Source organism: Struthio camelus, chromosome 27 (assembly GCF_040807025.1).
Source record: "Struthio camelus isolate bStrCam1 chromosome 27, bStrCam1.hap1, whole genome shotgun sequence".
Lineage (NCBI taxonomy): Eukaryota > Metazoa > Chordata > Aves > Struthioniformes > Struthionidae > Struthio > Struthio camelus.
Genome location: NC_090968.1, coordinates 7,938,899 through 7,961,101, shown reverse-complemented (window position 1 = coordinate 7,961,101; position 22,203 = coordinate 7,938,899). Strand labels below are relative to the sequence as shown.

General features: G+C 45.8%; 2 protein-coding genes and 1 long non-coding RNA gene across 7 annotated transcripts in view; 2 read left to right on the top strand and 1 right to left on the bottom strand.

The window, feature by feature from the left end:
• Window positions 1-3,720: 3,720 nt before the first annotated feature.
• POLB (DNA polymerase beta) lies at window positions 3,721-18,914 on the top strand. Its single transcript, XM_068920726.1, has 15 exons — window positions 3,721-3,910; window positions 3,980-4,037; window positions 4,234-4,300; window positions 4,886-4,960; window positions 5,479-5,537; window positions 6,116-6,165; window positions 6,603-6,654; window positions 8,246-8,300; window positions 8,388-8,460; window positions 9,053-9,123; window positions 9,909-9,995; window positions 12,107-12,171; window positions 12,689-12,828; window positions 13,420-13,526; window positions 15,455-18,914. Exons 1-14 carry the CDS (start codon window positions 3,850-3,852, stop codon window positions 13,512-13,514), a joined length of 1,008 nt encoding a protein of 335 aa, XP_068776827.1. The 5' UTR covers window positions 3,721-3,849; the 3' UTR covers window positions 13,515-13,526; window positions 15,455-18,914.
• On the bottom strand, window positions 14,392-20,414 carry LOC138062465 (uncharacterized). The gene is made up of 3 exons (XR_011136476.1): window positions 20,218-20,414; window positions 19,043-19,197; window positions 14,392-15,356 (listed from the first exon to the last, which is right to left on the bottom strand). It is a non-coding gene; the product is annotated as an uncharacterized lncRNA (long non-coding RNA).
• Window positions 20,389-22,203, top strand: part of VDAC3 (voltage dependent anion channel 3) — a 15,914-nt gene continuing 14,099 nt past the window's right edge. Inside the window, exon 1 of one of the 5 annotated variants that reach the window (XM_068920727.1) lies at window positions 20,389-20,537. In XM_068920727.1, the coding sequence (XP_068776828.1) occupies window positions 20,486-20,537 (52 nt within the window). In that variant the 5' untranslated portion in view covers window positions 20,389-20,485. Of the gene's footprint in view, window positions 20,538-20,572; window positions 22,076-22,203 lie in introns of those variants that run through there. The other 4 variants (XM_068920728.1, XM_068920731.1, XM_068920729.1 and 1 more) reach the window with 4 other exon arrangements.

The following is a 22,203-nucleotide window of genomic DNA, read 5'->3' as shown; positions in this document are numbered from 1 at the left end:
CGCCAGCCGAGGGCGGCAACGAGCCACGCCGAAACCACTGCGCCTGCGCCCCGCTTCGCCTGCAGTACCGATTTCTGGCCAGCCGAGGGCGGCAACGAGCCACGCCGAAACCACTGCGCATGCGGCCCGCCTCGGCTGCAGTACCGATGTTTCGCCAGCCGAGGGCGGCAACGCGCGACGCCGAAACCACTGCGCATGCGGCCCGCTTCGGCTGCAGTACCGATGTTTCGCCAGCCGAGGGCGGTCACGAGCGATGCCGAAACCACTGCGCATGCGGCCCGCTTCGGCTGCAGTACCGATGTTTCGCCAGCCGAGGGCACCAACGAGCCACGCCGAAACCACTGCGCATGCGGCCCGCTTCGGCTGCAGTACCGATATTTCGCCACCCGAGGGCAGTCATGAGCACTGCCTAACAACTGCGCATGCGCGGCTGGTCGGCAGCAGTACAGATGTTTCGCCAGCCGGGGGCAGCAACGAGGACTGCTGAACAACAGCGCATGCGCCGCTCTCCGGCTGCAGTACTGCTTTTTGACCAGCCGAGGGCAGCAAGGAGCGCTGCTTGTTGCAGTATTGGTATTTCATCGCTTGAGGGGCACGATGGAGCCCATGCGCCCCGGGACGCACGCATTCCTCGACTGGCTGCACTGTTGGGGGTGTCATCACCCGAGGGCAGCACTGAGCACAGCTGGGTCAATGTGCATACGTCAATCTCCTTGCTGCAGCACTGGTCTGTAGTCTCCTGAGGGCAGCGGAGAGCAGACCGGTGCTGCTGCGCATGCGCGAGCAAACCGGTGCTATACTGACTATACCGACTTTTCACCACCCGAGGGCAGCAGTGAGCAACTCGTAGCGGATGCGCATGCGTGACTCCGCTGGCTGCAGTACCGAACTGCTCCCACCCGAGGGCAGCAGGAGTTGCTCTGCCGCAGTGCGCATGCGCAACCCCGCTAGCGAGGGTCCCTCCCCGCACTGCCGGCCCCTCCAGTTGGGCTGCCTCGACCCTTTCGTACCCTCCCCGCTGGGCACCTCTGTCCTGCAGGAGGAGACGGTGGTGGGGACCTCACGAGCCCCCCGTGTCCCGGCGGCGGTGCAGCACCGGGGCACAGCAGCACCGAGGGGTGGCGGCAGTGGCCGGGGTGCCCCGGCGAGCAGGCGGAGCAGTCCTCGGGCGGCGGGGTGCACCGGGTGGCTGCAGTCAAGGCCCAGGGCAAGGTCCTCACCCGGGGTGGGCCTCGTCCTCATTGGTTTATGGCAAGCGTGCTTACAGCCGCTTGTGTCTGGTTGGGGAAAACAGCCCTTGTTCCAGCTCTGCTCCTGACTCCTTTCCAGTAACTCCCATTGCGGTCTGCTGTTACCAGAAAAGTGATGGATACACTGCTATAAGAACTGCAACCCTCTCACTCAGGATTGATGGGAAGGATCCTTTATTTCCTTTATTAAAGCTTTACAGTTTTAACCTTTCTTCTGTCAGCTTCTTATTTCCCCAGTTTACAGTACCTGTATATCGATCCTGGGTGTTAGAGAAGGGAATTGTAGCCAACTTTGCCTCAGCAGAGCAGAAGTCTGATTCTTGCTTAGCCTAAGTGTCTAAAGTAGGTGAAACCTGCAGGCCGCAGGACTGAACTGTAACCCAAAGAACGTTGCTGACGACGCCACTGCAACATCAGCTAGAACCAGCCCTCAAGGATACAGACCAGAATGAACAGAGATAACGGCTGACCTTCGGATAAGATAGGGTACCGTAGAGCAGGAACATAGCAACCATCTGGCAACCATCCTGGGATGTAGACATGAACCAGTCAGAGGGAAAGAGACCACTGAAGAAGATTGGAAGAGACTTTCACTGGCAGGTGGGGAAATAAAACTGTAAAAAGGAAAATTACTTAAGAATTCTTTTGTTCTGGGTGCCTCCCTGGATGCACCCAGCTCGAGCTGTTACTTTGTTATACTGTTATTTAAATAAATAATTAATTTAGCTGCTGTACATGCGTGAGACTTCACTCCTCAGAAACCTAGGGCTGAACTGTTCCCACAACACTGGGGTTGCACTAATTGTGCCCTGTACACAAATTAACCTTAAATCATGCCCTATCCAGTCATACTTAAGGCTCTGATACCTCACTCTCACGCCTCTTCTTCTGTAGCTCTGCCCACCACAGCATCCTCCATGTAGGATAATACCTTTTCTATATTCTCTACAGGAAACTGTTCTAACGTCTCTCTGACAATAAGTACGTGTTATCGCAGGTGCATTGTGAAACCCCAGCTAGACCTGAGGAAAGGTATATTGTTTGTCTCTACATGTGAAAGAGAATCCGTAAATTCATTTTTCTTTAGTAAGGGGAATGACCAAGAAGCAGCTCTGTAACTGACAGACACTTGTTGTCATCTTGTCACTTACCGACAACCTTGGGCACACGAGGTACACAGGAGCTATCCTCCCTGGGACACCATGCAAAAATCCTGCTCGTGGGCCGGCCTGCCTCCCCACACCTCCAGGCCATCTACATCTACATCAGCGAGGGCACACACACAAGCCTGCTTTGGGGAGGAACCTCAACCCTAAAACCAAGATTTAAAGAGTCAAGTACTCATTCCAGGTACACCCTACCGTGTGCACTCATCGAGCAGAGCACTGCCAGGCCCCTGAAACCCCCCACCCTTTCCTCCCCTCCACCCATGCCTTCAGGTGGGCAGGAGAAATCCCGGCACTCGTAGCCACTCCAGGGACGCCCCCACCTCTCTGCCACGTTCCCGCACCGGGCTCTGCCAGCCTCCCCGCACCCCCAGGCTGTATCCGCGGGGGCGAGCGCACGCCTCGGCCCGCGCTGGGGAGGAACCGGGGCCCGAAAGGCGAGGCACGGGAAAAAGAAAGTCAAACCCGCGCTCCTGCTGTGGAGCCCCTCTGCTCTCCGCCTCCACGCAGCGACGGTCCTGGCGGGCAGGAAACATCCCAGGGCCCGCGGCCACCCGAAGGGACGCGCTCGCTTCACCGGGACCGGCGGCCCGCCCCCGCCGCTTCCGAGGGTAAGCGCGGCTCTGCTCGCCGCCATGCTGCTCCTGGGCACCGCGCATGCGCCGCCTCAGAGCGCGCCAGCGGCGGGGTGAGCGGCAGCGGGGCCGCTACCTCGAAGAGCGCCCTCCAGCGAGCCGGCTGGCTGCAGCCCGGCGCACTGCGCCCGATTGCGCATGCGCGGTATTGATAGCGGCTTTAACCGGTTGCTAGGAGAGCGGCACCGACCACGGCGAGAGCTCACTGCGCATGCGTACGCCGCCTGGCTACAGCCCCGCGTTGTGACGAAGCGCAGGTAGCAGGGACAGCGGTGCTGCAGTGCGCATGCGTGAGCCGCTCACCCAGTTTTTCCCCCTTGTAATCAAGAGAGGCGAGCAGCGGATTTCCCCGCACGAGTAGTTGCCGTGACCGTGTTGCTGCTTCCCGGTACTCACACATAGTCCCGAACGCACGGAGGCTGCACAGACCGCTGTCGAGACACGAGGCGGCACCAACGGGCAGAAACCCGCTGTGCCGTCGGCCGGGGAGCACCGAGAAGGGGCGGGAGCGCGGCCGGTTGCCGCAGCAGTACGAGCAACCGTGGAGCTCGGGCGGTCACGGCGGGCTGCAGTGCGCACGCGTCTCTGGCTGGTGCCGCGCCGAGGCGGGCGGCGAGCAGCAGGGGCCACGGTTTCTGACGTCACTGGCGACGCTCCGCCCTGGGGCAGGAGTACGCATGCGCATTGAAGGCGGCCGTGCTTTGCTGAGGTCACTGCCGGAAGCGCCGCGTTGCGGTATCCGGTTCTCCCCCCGCCGGCCGCTCTGGTCTCCCGCGGCCGGGTCCGCGAGCGTCCGGGATGAGCAAGCGGAAGGCCCCGCAGGAGAGCCCCAACGAGGGCATCACGGACTTTCTCACCGGTGGGTGATGACCGGGGCGTACGGGACTACGGCGGGGTTGGCTTGCTCTAACGGTGTCTTCCCCTGTAGAGCTGGCGAACTACGAGCGGAACGTGAACCGTGCTATTCACAAGTACAACGCATACAGGTATCGCGGCCCGCCCCCGCGCCGGGGCCTTCCCCGCGCCGGGGCCCGCTCCCCCCCCCCCCACCTCACTGCCTGTTCCCGGGATCCGGCCCACTCACCTGCGCCCCCCTGTCGCGTCGGAGGGGGGCACTGCTCCCCCCGACGGAGGTGGCAGTGCTGCTGCCTGGTTCAGTCGCTGACTGGTGCTGTTTTGCAGAAAAGCAGCCTCTGTGATTTCCCGGTATCCCAGCAAGATCCAGAGTGGGGCTGAGGCCAAGAAGCTGGTAGGTGCCTGTACCATGGTGGTAGGGCCTCAGGTTGGCAGGGGCTATGATGCCAGGGGCTCCTGGAAGGGGCAGGAGCAGCACGGGATCAACCCTGCCTGTGACAGCTCTGCTGCCCTTCCCCTTTCCAGTGATGTCTGGGTCAGGGCTCAGAGGTGGGCGTGGGGTTGGCTGCAGTGGGGAGTGCTGTAGAGGTTTCATGGCCGGAACTGCAGGCACCCGGTCCATCTGGCTGCAGCCCTACTTGTAAAAGGCTGCCGTTGGGGAAAAATTCCCCTTTATTCTGTTACTGCCCTGCTAACCTTTGGGCCTTTAGTTGTAAGAGTCAAAGCCTGGTTTCAAACAATTGCTTTCAGGAGACTTTTAATACAGCCCTTCATTTATGATGGTTGATGCAGCTTGCGTTTTACCATGGAGTACTGCACTACTTCATGATCTCAATGACCTCCTAATTCTTACTGGACTCTAAATTCTGTGTTGTAACTTCTATTGTTGGGTGTTTTTTTTTTTCTTAGCTATAGTGGCTATAAATGATTTGGAAGTTAACTTCTTGTTCTCCCCACCCCTTCTTCTTCCAATATTTAGGATGGAGTAGGTGCTAAAATAGCTGAGAAGATAGATGAGTTTTTATCCACTGGAAAACTACGCAAATTGGAAAAGGTGGGCTTCTTTCCTGTGCACTATACTTCACAATAGTTGCTTTTCTTTGCACTTTGCAAAGTAGCCTATTTACTTTGTGAAACTTTGGGGATTATCTTTGGCGAAACTGATGTCAAACCTGAGAATGGTGGATAGGGAATTTATGGGGAGTAGAAATTGGGGAACAAGAAGCTCAGCTGAAGCCTCAAAACTACCTGTTCCTGAAAAAATTTTGGATAATATCATCAGCATATGAACGTCTTCACAGTCTTCCGGATCCAGACTTCCATTTCTCAGAGGAGTTTTGAGTTTTAAATGTGCTGTTTACCTTAGCATAGGTAGTTAGGGCAGAGGGTTTTCAGGCTTGGTATCTATGGCGTTGCCATGGTGCACAATATTACTCTTCGTTCTGCTTTGCTTTGATTTATAGTAAGCCTCCAAAACAGAATCTGAATGGGCAGTATTATCTTCTCAAGTTTTTTGTCTTTATTGCAAGTGGAGTGCAGAAGGGTTTGGTCTGTGTTCTTTCATTTTTCCAGATTCGTCAAGATGATACAAGTGCATCTATCAACTTTCTGACCCGAGTTACTGGCATCGGGTAAAGCTTTCTCTTTGCCCCCCTTTCTCCCGCTTGCTCGCTCTTTGCACCTGCTTTTGGGGAAGAAAGGGCAACCGTTCACTTAAGTATGGTGCTAATGACAAACTCTCCAGCCAAACTGGAGTTTGGACTGCTTTGCTGTACTGTAGGCTGCAGGCCGGAGCCTCATTTCTTAAGTGCTGGTTCAAATACAATCCTGTTGCTGTGGCTACAATTTGGCTCAAAGACTGATTATGTTTAAAGTAGTCCTTATCATGCATGCGATTAGATCCCAGTGTTGTTGGCTAAAGCAATATTCCTTATTTGGTGAGGGTGTTTTTTTCTTTCTTTTTTCTTTAAACAATTGTATAGCACTATATAGTTGTATCAATACTAAAAATGTGCAGCCCAAGCCTTGGATACCCATCTCTGCTAACTGAAAGTACAGACTACAGATATGTGTGCCAAGTGTACGGCAAGCATCAGAAGTGACTTTCGTCTTGGTCTTGAAGAAGCTAGAGGATTATAATGAATTCTAATGTTCTATTCAGTGTTACGAGATTCTTACTGTTTCTGATTGCAAATTGGTCTCTTTGCAGTCCTGCTGCTGCTAGGAAGTTTGTAGAGGAAGGAATTAAGACTTTAGAGGGTGAGTGTATGTCATATGCTGTCTTTGGGTCCTCAGTTCACACTGCAGTATCACTTCTTCTGTCCAGCTGCCTGTCTCAGAGTGGTACTGTGATAGCAATTACATCTAGTTTTTGATGAAAGCGCTTTAAAAAAATAAAGTTATTGCACAGAGTGAACGCATTATACCTTCCAGAGTAAGATGCTTACAGACTTCACAGAAAACAACATGGATTTTGTCACACAGACGAATGGCCTGTTGAAGTCAGGCTTTATCAGACAGTGCCGCGTGCATTTTGACTTACGCTGTCAGCTGTTGACCAGGCTGCCATTAAAATGTTTTAGTTGGTCTGTGAGGTAGCTGTTTTGTTGCACGTTCTTCACTTGCGTCATCTTTGTACTGTAGAAATCTTACCATAAAACTTTTAATACTTGAATTTTTTTTTAATATTATTCTAGATCTAAGAAAAAATGAACACAAGCTGAACCATCACCAGCGAATTGGGTTGAAGTAGGTTTTCTTGGATGCAAGTTCTTGGCTTTTCTAATGACTCCTTTCAACACTAGGATGTAATGTAAGATTACAGCGGCCAAGTAAGGTTCTGTCTGTGTGCTCTACATGCTTTTCAGAAGTTCAGAGTTTTCGTTTCATTGGAGTTGAAATTCATAGGCTTAATCTCCATCTAGAAGGGAATTATTTCCAAATGACTTTTCAGTTGGCTCATGGAGAAACACTTTAGCAAGGTTACATCAGCAATCTGTTTTGGAAAGAGCCTGCTATCTCAACACAGTGCTACGGAAGTGCCCTGAGGCGTTTTTGTCACGCTTTGTGCAAGGTAGAGCTTTTGCGATGTCTGAACTTGAGAAAGCCATGCAGAGCGTGTGCTTTTCTCTCTGGACTTACTAGTTCGATTGTCGCTTGCCAAGTGACTGCTCCACTGTGCTGGTCCTGGAAGGACTATAGCTGGGTTTGCAAGAAGCTGCAAGTGAATCAACTAAACCCTCATATAATCTGGTTGGTTCTGCCAGCTCATATATCTGGTTGGGGCCAGCTCTAGTGTTTCTGCGTCAGTGGCAGAGATGCAGAATCCGTGACCTGGACAAACTTACACCAGTGAGTAACAAGGGCTATGCAGTGATTGTCATTTTCCTGCTCTTTATCTGATAGAGTCCTGTTCTGGTGTGCATCCCTGTCTTTATAGACATGTAGCATTTAAGGAAAAACTTTTTTCATTGTTAAGCGAGCATGAGATAACCCAGCTGATCTCTCCAGGATCCCTACATGTTGTTAGTGCCCTTCAGCCTGCTCCTGGAATTGTACTCAGGTCTTGTTTCAGAGCCACCCGAAAGTACTGAGCTGTAAGAATGGTTTTAGTGCTGTATGGTCTTTTTGTCCCTAGTTGTGCTGCAACTTGCCTGAAAAAAAGCAGTTAACTTGTCCCATATGCAGAACCCTTGTCTGTAGTGCTTGAAACTGGACTGGCTGGATCATGACTGTCAGTGGATATGTAGCGCTCCCAGGCCGCAGTGCTGCTGCCAGGGCTTCCTGTCAATGGTTCTGGTGTTGGTCAGGCAGGCGGTACACCATTGTTTCAGTTGGCCTCTTTTCCTCCGAAGTCACATTATACACTGGCAGTTTGTTTTCTACAGCTCTGTGCGTAGATGTTTCAGAAGCTCTGTATTTGGCTTGTGAGCTTCTGTTTGGATTTTGGCAACTTAGGTCACCTCTGACCAAGGGTGAGTGACCTTTTCCTGCTTATTGCTGATGGATTGAGTTTTGTGAACTACCTTTTGTATTTTTGGAGAGCTATGTAAATGTAAACCAGTTGATCATATGGTAGTATAACTCCCATCTCACAGCAGCTCTTCAGATACAAGGCAAAATTATGCAGTGAAGCCATCTTCTAAGACCTTCAGTTGCAAGTTTGCCATTGCTTTGCAAGGTGTTGCTTTCAAGCTGTCTGTGGTGAGAAAGGGGAAGTTTATTTGTGACATAACAGTAATATAATTTGTATTGTTTTTCTGATATGCATTTCACTGAGTAAAAGTTTTAGATGTTGCCACTACTTCTCCCTCAGGCATTTTTATTTTTATATATGCAGATATTTTGAAGATTTTGAGAAAAGAATCCCAAGGAAAGAAATGCTGCAAATGCAAGTAAGAAAGTCTCTGTTAAGCACATGAGGCAATGAGGGCAAATGAATGAATGACATCTCAAATCACCCATCTTTTCTCTTTCTATAGGAAATTGTGCTGAAAGAAGTAAAGAAGCTGGACCCAAACTATATTGCTACAGTATGTGGCAGTTTTAGACGAGGTTGGTGCCATGTGATCTTGTGTTTATTTCGGGCTCATAAGATGGCATGTTTACTGATGTGTATGTGACTCAGAAGTTGCTGTTATGACTCTTCAATATATGTTGTTCTTCTGGAGATTGACTTGATGTTGGAACCCTGCTTTTTGTTTTAGTATAACTTGGCTGATTAGTGCAGCGATGAAACACTCGCATAAGTCTGAAGTCCGCCCCTCCTGATAAGAGTAGCGCATTATACGCTATGAATGGTTTGCTTTGTTTTACATTAACAACATCTGTGCTTCATTACTGTAGAGTATAGCAGGAAGTTTTGGAGGGTTTCCTGAGACGTAGGGTGATGCTAGCTCCTTTTGTTTGAAGCGGAAGCAGCGTTCTCTTGATCGGTTTTCCACAAATGTCTTGGATGGTCTTTGGCTACTCTCTATTATACAGCCATGTTTATAAGAACAGGTTAAGTGAATGTCCATCAAAGTTAATATAGTTTCTGTCAGTGACGAGTATCAGAATTCAGGCATAAAGCTTAACTTTAACTGGTCTTGTTAAAATGGACAGCAGGGTTTACACAGGGACTTTTTCTTGCTTCTTACTTTCCTAGGTGCAGAGTCAAGCGGAGATATGGATGTTCTCCTAACCCATCCAAGTTTCACATCTGAATCATCCAAACAGGTATGTTTCTCTGTTATGATCGATCAGTACTATACATTACTCCCAGAAGGCTATATTTACATTTGGAGGATATGCAACCTTAGAGTTGTATTGCAGTGTCTTGAATCTTTTTTTTGTTCTTGTAATAGTTATACTCTCTTTGAGCAACATGTTTATTTGGAGGAGTAACAGTCATCTCTCACATCTGTGTATTGTATTCTTCTTGCAGAACTATTTAGTATGTTTACTCTTATCCTTTCCTCCAATTCCCTCCCCTCCCCCAAATCTGCATATTTTTACAACCTCAGTTGTAACAGCTACCGCTAACGTAGCAGCATAAAGCACTGATTGAAGGCAACGAAAGCATCTCTTTTTATGTAGCCACAGCTCTTTGGAGGAGAAGCAAATATCCTACTGTGGAGATAATATTTCTGGGCTAACTCTGAGGCAATCCTAATGATGTTTTCCTTTGTGTATATTGTGTCTATAGATTCATTGCTTTGGAAGTTCAAAACTCAAACTAGGAAACAGTTTTTTGTGTTTTTTTTTTTTTTTCTCATTTCAATCTGACAGATTTCGGTGGAAAACTTTCTTATGGTTTCACAATTGCAATTTTTTTTTTTTAAGTGCTTTCCCCTCCCCCCCCCCGCCCCCTTCAGTCTTATTGAACTCTTTTCCCTTGGCCAGACTTCACATACAAAAAAACTACAGTGATGCACCTCTATTTATGTGAGCCATTGTTTGGCAAACAAGGAAGATTCTTATTTGTAAAGTAACTTTGTTGTTGTTGTTGTCACTATTCCTAGTCAAAACTCTTGCATCAAGTTGTAGAACAACTGGAAGAAGTTGGCTTTGTCACAGATACGCTGTCTAAAGGTGACACCAAATTCATGGTAAGGATTTTTTCGGAAGTGAGGGATGTGATGGGGTTACGGCTCACGACAGAAGCTAGGGTATATATAAAATGTGTTGTTTAGGCTGTCAGAATTGTGACTTTTTTTTCCCCTAATAAAAATTGTGGTAGTTTCTGCCTAGAGACTCTCTCTTGTAAAGGCTTCAGGATTAGAAAATCTACAGGTGTTTAGGTAGTTGTTCCTGATCACACAAGTTCTGAATCTCACTGAAATCACCTTTGTAACTATGTTGCCTGTATCTCTATTTTGCCTAATGTTTCCCCTCAAGTTTGGCGCTGTCATACCTTCAGCCTTACATATCAACCTTACCTTTGCCCCTTTTTGTTACTCTGTCCTAAAGACCTTGAAACGCAATCTCTAATTTCGGCTATATCTTTACTTTGTTTTATCTAATACATGCTATACTTTTGTTCTCCTTTTCCGTGTCTTTTGTTGCAGAGCAGAGTTAGAGGGTAAGCTAGTAGATTCGGGATATAATATGGAATGTGGGAGGTGCCTAATGGAAGTAGTGAATTAAAAGAGGTGTAGACATTGCATTTTGTGAGGTTCCTTGCTCACAACAAAACTTTTTTGCGAGGGGACAGTGGGTTATTTTACTTCACTTAAGCGTTAGCTTTACAGGTCCCAGGTATCCTGGTCTTACGGGCTGGTTAAAGGCCAATTCTAACAGGAGTAAAACCATAAGCAACAGTGGACAGAAATGGAGACTGATTAGTTCCACTCAGTCACTGATACTAGCTTTATGAAATTCCTTGGAAGGCTGTAGGAGTGGTCCTGCAGAAGCATGTACCAGAAAGCCTTGCCATGTGAATTTCTATTTGAGAATAAAATTACTATATTCAGCTAATCTTTTGGAAGGCATGAATACTTCTACTGCAGTTAAATGTGTGTGTTTTCCCAAGATGAAAGGGCTGTTGGAGCACTTCATGGTTTGTTGTGTGTTTTGGAGTTTTTTATTTTGTTTGGGTTTTTTTCTTTACTTGAAATAAGAGCTAAACAATCCAATAGTAATTTGTCTTCAGTTGAGTTTGTGTTGCAGTCCAAGGGAGTGAAGTGAAACTTGATGTTCTTTTGTGGCTTTAGGAGGGATAAGTGAAAGTCACTCTTGTTCTTGTCCAAAAGTTTGTGTGTGAGTTCTGTGTGGATTTAAAGCTAAATATATATCTGTGAGCTAAAGCAGAAACACTGTGCATCTCGGTTGGCATTCACAGTTCTACAAGCTCATTGTAGTCTGGCTGTTAGCTCTGTCTAATCCTGTCATAGCTTTAAGAAGTAACTCTGGAATAGTTCCCGTCTTTGAAGTAGAAGATAAAGAAGTGTTGCCAAAGAGGGAAATGTGATTGCAGACAGACAGACTGCATACCTTTAAAGATATGGGCGATGTTTAGCTTTCAAAATAAAGCTAAGAATAGAAGGGGAAATCTTGGCGTGAAGCTGGAATCTACAAGACGGTCTACTCATGTCTTGTTACTTGTTATGCTTCATTGTTTTCCCCACTTAACTGCATTATCATTTTAGGTGATTACAGACTAGATATTAAAAAAAAAAAAAAGAAAAAATATATAAATTTAATTATAGAGGGATTATAAGGCAGTTTGATATGAAAAGTGGCAGAAGAGTTCTCAAGAAAAAAAACTCCCCTTTTTTTACTTCTATAGGCTTGAGCTTTGTCTGCGTTTTCCTTAAGCTGCTGTGATCTGTTATTTACACCTGTGCATAGTGAACAGCCTGATAATAATTAGGGCAGAGGAAGAAAAAGTGGGAGTCTTCTGGTCCTTCCTGCTCTAATACCAATTTAAGACGTAGTTATACACCAAGTTGAACTATAGTCCTCTTAGTATTCTGAATCACTGTTTTATATTGCTATTTGACATCCAGCTGTTCTAATAACGTATTTAACTAATCAGTTCAGTAGGGATTTAACTTTTCTCTCCAAGATGACTGATGATCAACCCAGAACTACGTTCATTTGGAGATGTGCGTTTCAAAAGATTGCCCGGGGTGGGAGGTGAGAGTTATTCAAGCCCTATGGGACTGAAAAATTGTTTTATTTCCTTTTTAATTTCTTGCTTTGCCGTGCTTCCTCACAGGGTGTCTGTCAGCTGCCAAATAAAGAAGATGGAACAGCCTATCCACATAGGAGAATTGATATCCGGTAAGCCTAAAAAATACTTTGGCTCACTGATCCATCGTAGGCATGTGTTTGATGTTGTGCATTCTAATCTCTACTTTCACATAGAGAACATGGCATTTACCGGTCTTCTAATTCCTTCATGTAGTATGGAAGCCACTGTACAGCTGCCAGTCTTTAGAACAGGTTACTAGCAAGAACGCTGTATTTCAACTCATGACTGCAAAACAGGTTCCTTCATATCCATTACGACCTACTTTATCATGCTGCTTTGACAATAATGCTTAGCAGGAATGCAAGCGCCGTAACTATGCAGTGGTTGAACACCAATAATTTATAGGCCAGGGCAGTTGTGCTGTACCTTCCTTTGATTTGTATTTCATTCTTGCATCAGGCTTCTTGGAAAATGAAGTGTAAAGTCCAGCACGTGTGCAGTTGAATAGGCAGTAAATCTAGAAGAATGTCTGAATGACTGAATCTCAAATGGTTTGTAACTTCATATTTGTCCTAAGTATATACTTTTCTTTCGCTCTTGTCCCAGGCTCATTCCGAAAGATCAGTATTACTGTGGTGTACTGTATTTCACAGGCAGTGATATATTCAATAAGAACATGAGAGCTCATGCTCTGGAAATGGGCTTCACGATCAACGAGTATACGATCCGTCCCCTGGGCATCACAGGTCAGTTCAGGCCTTTATGCAGCATATTCTTTCTAGTTATGCGCTCTGTGTGATCCTCTCCCTAAATTGTTTTCTCGGTGTATTGGAAATGCTTCAGGAAATACTGTAGTTTACTGAACTTTTTCACTGTGTTCTTGCTGAAATTGGATGCCACCGTAGCAGGGAGAGGCAACTTATGTACAGGCAGCATGAAGTTACCTCTTCAGCCCACCTCATCTACTTTACAGTTTTATTGTTGACCTAAAGATTGGATATGTGAGTGTCATGCATAGCACGTATTTGGTTTTGCGCTCTTTCGACAAGACTTCCTGTATCTTTTAGTTGTTTTATTTTGGGAGGGTGAGTGGGCTGACCATCTATACTCTCTTTCAAAAAACAAAAACTGGTAAGCATATAGCCCCAAAGATAATTGGATACCTTATCTCCTTTGGCACCAGTGGCAATTAACACCTAAACATCTTTGTGACTGTATGAAAAGATCTTTAGTTTCTGTGCAAATCCATTTGGTTGACAGCAGTTTGTCTTAATCTTGCAACGCGTTTGGCAGTTCAGGGCAGTACCTTTCAAATCTCATCCGTAATACGCTTGCAGGAGTCGCTGGGGAGGCTCTACCAGTAGAATGTGAAAAAGACATCTTTGACTACATCCAGTGGAAATACCGAGAGCCAGAGGATCGGAGCGAATAACTGCTTGTCTAGGTTTGTGACCTAGCGAAACACTTTCATAGCTTTTCACGAACAGATCAAGTGCATACTTCTTGATCACTGTTGCAAAAAATGTAGGTTACTGGTGCTTTAAAGTAAGTCTGTGGCACCAGAGTAATGGGTAACGAAGACTAAATCCGGTAATACCTCATTTGGATATCTTTCTCTTATATAAAAGCTTTTAAAGCAGGTTAAAACACTTACTGTACTATTTTGTTTAACTGAATGAACCGTGATACTAAGAAAAACGTGCGGTAAATGGGTATGGTAGTTGGACCCCTTGGAGAAACTGTCTTGTTAGTGGCTTTGGGGTTTAGTAAAAATTGTACCAGGCAATAAATCACAGGTTTCTCTTTAACCCCTGGGGAGCAGAAAGTTCTGAATTGAAGGCAAAATGTTTTGTTTTATTGAAGTTCTCATAGCTGGGTTTGAAGAAGGTGGCTACCACCTTCTTAGCCCGTCTTGGCCTCTTAGCTTGTTTCTTGTATTATTGCAGGAGATGATCAGAGTACTGATATTCTCATGCTTTAATGTCATATACGCAGACATACTCCGTGCAAACATCACTTAATATTTAAATATTATTAATATTTAAACAAACAATATATCTTCCTTTTGGCTATTTACTTTGTGCAACAATCATAAGGCAAGAAGTTGAAAGCTTCAGGAGTAAGGCCATTGCTTTAGTGCAGTGGTTGCATATCATCTCTTTAATGAATGTGTGGGGTTTTTCTCGTTTGTTTTGTTTTTATGCAATCTGTGAGTGATTTTTGCCTGTAGATCATCTTGGAACGTTCAAATGAAATCTTTGCCAATGCAGGCTTCTAGCATAAATGGCTTGAGTATATAATGTACAGCATCTGTGCACAGCAGCAGGCACTTTATTCATAAACATAGATCAGATTAGACAATGGCAGTGAATTAGTACTCGCACTGTACAGTTACATTTATAATTAAGCATATACCGTTCTGAAGTTTCAGCCGGAGACCAGCTTACCCCCATATATAAATATCAGGAAATTAAAAGGATTTTCTTAGGATATTATTCTTATAGCACTTAAATCTCAGACTTTGTATGTTTGTTTATTTCTGCTTAAAAACATGTAATTAGATCACCTAAGATGTGAGCATGAGACACGAACAACAGAAATGTCTCAAATTCCAGTGCTGAAGTTGCACCTTGAGACACGGTTAAAGAATGCAAAGCCATTATCATTGGTGCTATTGAAATACTACCCTTTTGTGTGAATATAGAATGAATATAACGCAAAAGCCAGACGTAACTAATGCGTTTCCGTAGGATTTCAGGTTCAAGATCAGACAAAGATACTATACTAGAGGTTTGAAATGCCTGGAGCAAATAGGAAAAGGAAATGGGGTAGATGCCTCTGTTTAAAAATTCCACTTCAAGACTGGAAAATATTTTCTGTTTTTTTGTGTCTTGTGATGACCGTTTTCCAACACATTCAATAATGGAACAATCTCCTGGGTCAGTTGCTTCCGTTACGACACTTAAGCGTAGTATAATTATACACATAACATACATGATATGACGACAGTTAAGGGTCATTTTGCTATAGAGTAGAAGGCTTAAAGCATCTAGAGTTTACTAAATTATTCCTCAGGGTGTTGAAAGAAAAGAATCTTTATTTAACTTACTTGCCTAGGGTGAAGGAAGAACAATCCTCTAACACAGGGTCAGCCTACTGGACATGCTTTGGCGCATCATTCGGGCTTGTGGATGGTAGGGCCGTTAGGTGCTCTGTCTATCTTAGAGGCTGGTATTTCCTTAGTTGCTCCTGTTGGCTCTTGGAAGGAGGAGACCTGAATTAGTGGCACAGTACAGAAATAATTCTGAAGTAAAAGGCATATCCTTTCTCGTTCTTTTGTGTTATTAATATCTCTGAGGGGGTTTTTGGCAGGTGCTCAGGTGTGATCGTTGTGCTTCTGCACTGACTGGTGTTTGAGAAGACAAGCGGAAGCCACAGTCACAGCGCTGAAACACTTCTGGATGTTGAGCAATGTCTTTTGTCCTTTTCGGGAGCAGATGTGTCCTTCCCTAACAACTGGCTTATGGATCTCAGTCCACAAATGCTGTGCACAGCAAAGCCCAGAAGCACAGCTGAAGCATGAAGGCAACTCTCCCTCTTGATCTGCAATAGGTAGCACATAACCTGCCCTTGTGTCCTGCCTTCAGCCACAGTATCTTGTCCACAAACTACTTCTGGCTGCTCTCCCTATGTAGAACTACTGTTTAACGTGCCCTCGCCATGGATTGATTACCTTCTTCCCTCGCATGACTTTGGCTTTCTTTTTCTATTTGGCCCCATCTACCCTACTGAAATGTTTTAAGAGATCTGGAACAAATCCTAATGTTTCCATGTTTTCCTGTGTAAGGAACAGATCTGGAAAGTTGCACCATCAACATGCATGCTGAAGTGCAGTTTCTTTTAAGAAAGAGCCCTCACTTGCCCTTTTTGAAAAACTTTAATCTTCTAGGTGGACATTTACCCAGCATCTTGGAAAGTAGTCCTTGTTTACTGGCTAGACTTCCATTATAGGTTTGGGTAGGTATGCAGAAATTTTTGTATGCATGTGAAAATGAATCTTGCTGTATAAAAGGATTATTTTCTGCTTCAGCTGCCATAGCCCTGCTGGTAAGTTCACTGTTTTAAAAGTTGTGTGCTTTTATCAAATAATATGTCTGGTAATGTCTTCCCTGTAGAGTTTGTCCAGCTGAAACTGGCTGTGAGAACTACTGTTGTAGCTTTTAAAACTATAAGGACGTACACGTGTAGTTTGCCTGTGCAGAGTTTTTTTTATATATTTGGCTTTGTCTTCTCTGCACCTTTAGTTAGTGTGTCGTTGCATATTCTTTACTCTAAAGTTCTCCAGAATGCACTGCTTTTTTTAATTTTTATTATTTTTATGTATCTGTTTCTGCAGCTAGGTAAGCAGGTGCATGAATGCTTGCAGTTCTGATCTTATGTATGTAGCTCTTAGTGTAATGGGCCTGTGGCATAGTGTAATGGCCAATAACTGTTTTTAGCTGTTAAGAGCTCCTGGGATTTTTGTGTTGCTTGAGGAAAGCAGTAGCAGAAGGCGTTCTGTTTCCTTCACTAGATTACTGTTACAGGTATTGTGCAATTATCCCATTCTTTGCAGTTTAAAACAAAAGAACGTCATTGCACGTAGTAATGTGAAGCTTACGTTCATAAACGCATGCTCTTGCCGGGATGGACTTTTCCTTTATTTACAAAGTAAAGGAACTTATAGAGCAGCACACTGTGGATGTACTTCTGATGCTAATTTAGTGTCACAGGAGGCACCTGAGAGCAGTAAACTGCCAAGTGTTCCAGATAATGCAATGACAGGAGGAGGAGAAGTAGCACTGAGTTTCCCTAGAGAATAGGATAAAGAGGACAAGAATCCTAATGGGAGATTTATACACTCTCTAAATATGCTTGATACCTTTCCTTGTGATGTATTTCTCCCGTTAGGCTGAAATATTTACTTTTTTCCTCCCTTAAGATACAACTCTCTGTCCCTTCCTTAAAATGTTACCTTTACTGTTTTGAGATCTGATATTTGTTTTCTTAAAATAATTATTTTGATTCTGAACCATTCTCTTCATCAGCTCTTTCTTCAGTTGGGGTAACTTCTTCAGGCTGACTACAGACTTCTAGTGCAAAAAAGGAGCAATATAACTAGAGATATTGGTGGAAGGTTTGATGTGGATGTAACTTTCTCCAAACAGGTACAATTGGTGTACGTAGAGAGAAAAACTAACCTATTCTTTTTTCTCCTCTCCTTCTTTGGATATTTTCAAATATGCAAAGTTCCATACCTGCATAAATTTAAAGGCAGACAAGTCCATTCTCAACAAAGATTACAGATTTCATTTTTGACATAAGGCATAATGGGGTGGGGGGGGGGGGGAGGCGCCAAGAGGTGGGCAGGGGATGGGACAGCACATTAAGACTTGTTCATCACCAGAGTTTTTGGATCAATAAGCTATGTCTCTCATTTTAGCAATTATTCTCAAAAAATACACCTGATTTGAATATATAAAGCTGTCTAACATAGACTTTTGTCAGCTATTTAATCTAGCAGCAGCAATCCTGCCTCTGAAGACTAATAATGGAATGTGATAGGTTGCTCCTCTTTGGTCAACCAGGAGAAGATTGGTTAAGAGATTGATCTTTGGAGTTGCTGTAGGCATTCTACTCCTCAGAACTTCAAATTGTTCTGCTAGTTCTCTCCTCTTTTCTGTTTCTAGTTATCTGTGTCCTATTTAATGTATAGACAGCAGATTGAGACATTTGTTAGGGTTGGCTGTCCTGAATGTCTTACAAAGAAGTAATGCCATTTCCTGCTAATATCTGTATTTTCCCCTGCTCATCTTTGTGTTAAACCTCCCAGGGCAGTGCTGAAGCTGATGCTAGGTTGTTTTTCCATCCCTACTTCTAAGTCCTTTCGTTATGGCCATATGCTAATGTGATCCCTGTCCTGTAGCATGTGACTCATGCTCTTTGTTCCTAAATATGTTGTAGTACTACCAGTTGCAGGGTTCTAAATTTTGTTCAACTTGTCATTACCCAGAAGCTCAGCATGATTAACTGATGTATATCTATCATTCCTATAGAGTCAATAAGCCTTTTTACCTGCAAACTTGACAACTCTTATTCTGTAACTCCTCTTAAATCACTTTGAAAGGCAGTGAATATTTTGGACTTGAGAGCATGGCCCATCAAGATAGCATTACTAGTTGCCTTTGAGACAGTGATTTTGTTGCTTAACTTCTTGAAATTATCAACTAGTTTTAATTCACTTATAGAGCATCAGTATGGCATGTATTGCTACCTTTTTTGAATACCATGTGGGAGTAAGGCAAATGCATTACAGAATTGCAAGCTTGAAAAGAAAATTTAAATATTAAAAAGACCTATTTTCTGCATTGTCAAAATGACTATTGCTAATGATGCAGCTTTTTTTTTGGGGGGGGGGGGGAATAATGATTAGGTCTATAAGAGCAGAGAGGGTTTGCATCTTTATTGTTATCAGACTCCTTAACCTGACTGGAATCCTCAAACACTGATGTAATACTTTCTTTATATTATTATCTGTCTTGAGCCTACTATTACGTTTTTACTTGTTCTTATATAATTATTGTGGATCATTCCTAGTAATGGAGACTATAGACTGACACTCTATCTTTTTCCCTTTATTTTTTTTTTCTGTATTTCCTATTGGGGGTTTTGATGCATTTTTCTGTGCATGTTCCTCATCACTAATGCTTGCAGTGGTATGTAAGGTGACAAAAGTTGATTTGGTAGTACGTGAAGTCTTCCAATGCCTCACAGTAAAGAGACATTTAAATGATGTATTCAGTGTTTTTCTTCACTAATGAGTGGGAGTTAACAAAGTGAGAATTCCATCATGTATGTATAATCCTCTTTGATTCTTAGCTGTCATGTAAGTAGCATTGAAAAGTTGTAACAGGAGCTTACCATGTCTACAGATGTTGTCTGGGCATCACATAGTGCAACACTGATACATCCTCCATAATGCTCAACTGGTAGCACAGGAGGGTACCTTTATCTTTGAGCCTGAGGCAAAATTTGATGACCTTGCAGTCTCTCCCTATAGCACAATCTAAGCTCTTCTGGAAGGAATAAAAACAACAAAACTACACAAATGCATTCTATACTCCCCCCCCCCCCCCCAGTAAAGTAGCGCTTGTTCTTGTCTACTTTGGAAAATGACCCCCCCCCCCAATTAGACCACAAAGTAATTGGTAATCACAGGAGACAGTTGCTATCCCCCCCGCCCCCGCACGCATCACTGAAAATCTGTATAAGTGGGTGTGAAATGTACTGCTGTCTGTGCATATATAATCTTACGCATGTGCAAACTAGCATTTTGGGTTTGTCAGTGATGGCAACTGCATGTCCAGTCTGTGTTTATTCCTGTCAAAAGTGGGTAAGGCAGGAGGTAGGGTATTGGTGGACTTTTTTTTTTTTTTTTAAGAGGCTGAGCTACTCTTTAAACTTTGAATGGGCTAACAGAGGAGCAGAATCTTTGTATCGAGCACAGACTCAACTCATCTACCTTCATTTCCTGTTCTCCATCATCCCTTGCCAAAATGACTTGTTTTAGGATGTTTTCAGGGCTAATACAGGGTAAGGAAAGAGTGGCTCATTTGGTTTCGACTAAACTGTTTCCTAAATGGTTTCTAAACAGGCAGTTTCTGCCGGCTACTAAACTGTCTTTGCCATGCTGGGCAGCTGCTACTGGAATGAGCAGATCAAGCATTACATGACTTCAGCTGTTCATCCAGCTCTACCTATCAAACTGGCTGTGAGACAGCAGTCACTGCACCACCTGCTTGAGTCGCAGAGTGACTCTGTAATAGGCTTTCCTGTCCCTCTCCCTGAAACGGAGCTGGTGCACAGCTCTGCAGCAGCTCTAGCTGCTGCGGGGGGTGGAGGGGGAGGGGGCGCTGACCCTGGCGCACTAGTACTAGGCCTGGTCGTCAGGCATCTCGCTACCTCACGCGCCCTTGGAGTCGCAGCTTACACCTGCCTTCAGCTTGCTGAAACCAGGGCTGGTGCTAGGCCCTTGGCTCCCCTGTCCCAGGCCAGCAAATGAGTCTCGCAGGCCGCGCAGCGGGGAGTGCTCCTACCTGCAGGGCCCGTGTCCGGGCCTGCCCGTGCTGGGGGCCGCTAGGAGAAGTAGCTGCGGTAAAGAAGGAGGAGCTGCCCGGCGGCAGCGTTTCCGGCGCCGGGGCCGGCCGAGCTCCTCTCACGAGAGAGCGCCGGCCTTTGCGGCGCGCGGCTGCCGCAGCTTTTGCGCATGCGCAGAGCCGCGCGCACCGCCTCCACCGCCCCCGGGGGGAGGGGGCGCGCCCAAGTTAGAGATGCGCGTGCGCGGTGTCGTCAGCGGCGCGGCGCATGCGGGCCTGCGGGGCGCCCAGATCTTTCCCCGGAGCCGCGCGGCCTGCAGGTAGCGGGGGGACCGGGGGGCCGGGCGGCGGCGGCGGCCTCCGGGGGGCGCGCGCGCGCGTGCGCGCGCTCCCTCGCTCGCTTCGCCGGCCCGGCGGCGGTCTCGGGCCTGGATCCGAGCTGCGGCAGAGGCCGGCGTCCCTCGGGTCACCTTGCCGCGGAGGGGCCGGTGTCTCCGTGCCCTCTGGCGAGGGGCGCGGCCCGGGGCGCTCCCGGCCTGCGGGTGCCCGGGGCCTTGCCGCGGCTGCGGTTTCTCGGCAAGGAAACGCGCTTCTGTGGCCGGCAGCGACCGGGCGTTTCCAGGCGCCGTCGTTCTGCTGGTCAGAGGAGATGGCGGCGGAGGTGCAGCGCGGGCTCGGGAGACGGTCCCGCGGAGCCGGCTCCGTCCAGCCGCGCCGTCTGCTCCGTCGGCAGCGGCGGGGCCGCGCCGCGCCCTGTTCCCGCAGCGTTCGCGTTGCGGCGTTGTCTCGGGGCCTGCTGCGCACAGCTGTTCTCTTCTCCTCTGCCGGAAGATGCGTGAGAGCGTCGTGCGCAGTATTGCTGCAATAAGTGTCAGTAGAAATGAGACTGGCCTCTCAGCCTTTAATGTTTTTCATGTTTTCTTCTTCGTTATTCTTTCTTGAGTGGTTTTTTTTTTCAGTTACTCTATAGACTGCTTTGAGCATTCTTATATTTCTTTGTTCAGCGCCATTTACAATTTGTTGTTATGTTTTTGCAGTTTCTGTAGAGACTTTGGTTTACTGTATGCTACACCTGAAGATAGCAAACCTTAAGTATCAGTTGCCTCAACCTTTTACGCCTTGATGGTTTTTTTCCTGTGGCTGTTGTACTGATTTATATTGTTGTGGGTGGGAGGGAAAATGAAAGCACAGGCTTAAGGAGAGCTTGTGTAAAAATAAAGTGCTTAAAATAAGTAGTGCAGTTTAGTTCTAGACTTCTGGGTTGTGTTTCTTTTCCTGCTTTACATCATGTTTTGTCAGCCATTCTCATCACATCCGGATGATGGAGACCAATGCAAATTTGGTGTTAATGGCTGTGGAGCTGGGAGCTCAGCTCCTCTAAACCCTTCTGGCCTGAAGTCAGAGCTGCTTGTTATTAGCAGAGCATTAACTAATTTTAGCGTGAGCTAACCTGAAGAATTTTTTCTTTTTCCAAAACAATGTGTGTAAATATTCATTTTGTATCATTTGACATCTTTTTTTAAAAATATCCAGAACACAGAAAATACAGCTGTATAGTGTAAGTAGAGGGAACATGTTTAAGTTAATAGTTTCATAACATTCAAGATGTCTCAATAGCCTTATAAAAACGAGGTGGGAGCAGAACAGGGTGCTAGACAAAGGGGTAAGAGATTTAGACGGAGGGGATGTTGAGCAGGGTGGAAGAGTCCTCCTTAAAGCATTTTCAGAGAAGCCACTGAGGAAAGCCTCATGATCTACATGCTTGTCAGCCCTGTTCTTCACTTTCCAAAGCCCGTGCTCCTCTCCGTAGGGAGGTTTAAAAAAAAATTGCCAGACAGCTGCCAGAGTATCAAAAGAGGTAGGGATATGGCATGTTTTCAGATACTAAAGGTGGTGGTGGTGGTGGCGGGGATTGTTATCTTAGTTTTAACTTACTCTTATTGTAACATTTCTGTCTAATTCATAAAGCTAAACATTATTGAAAGT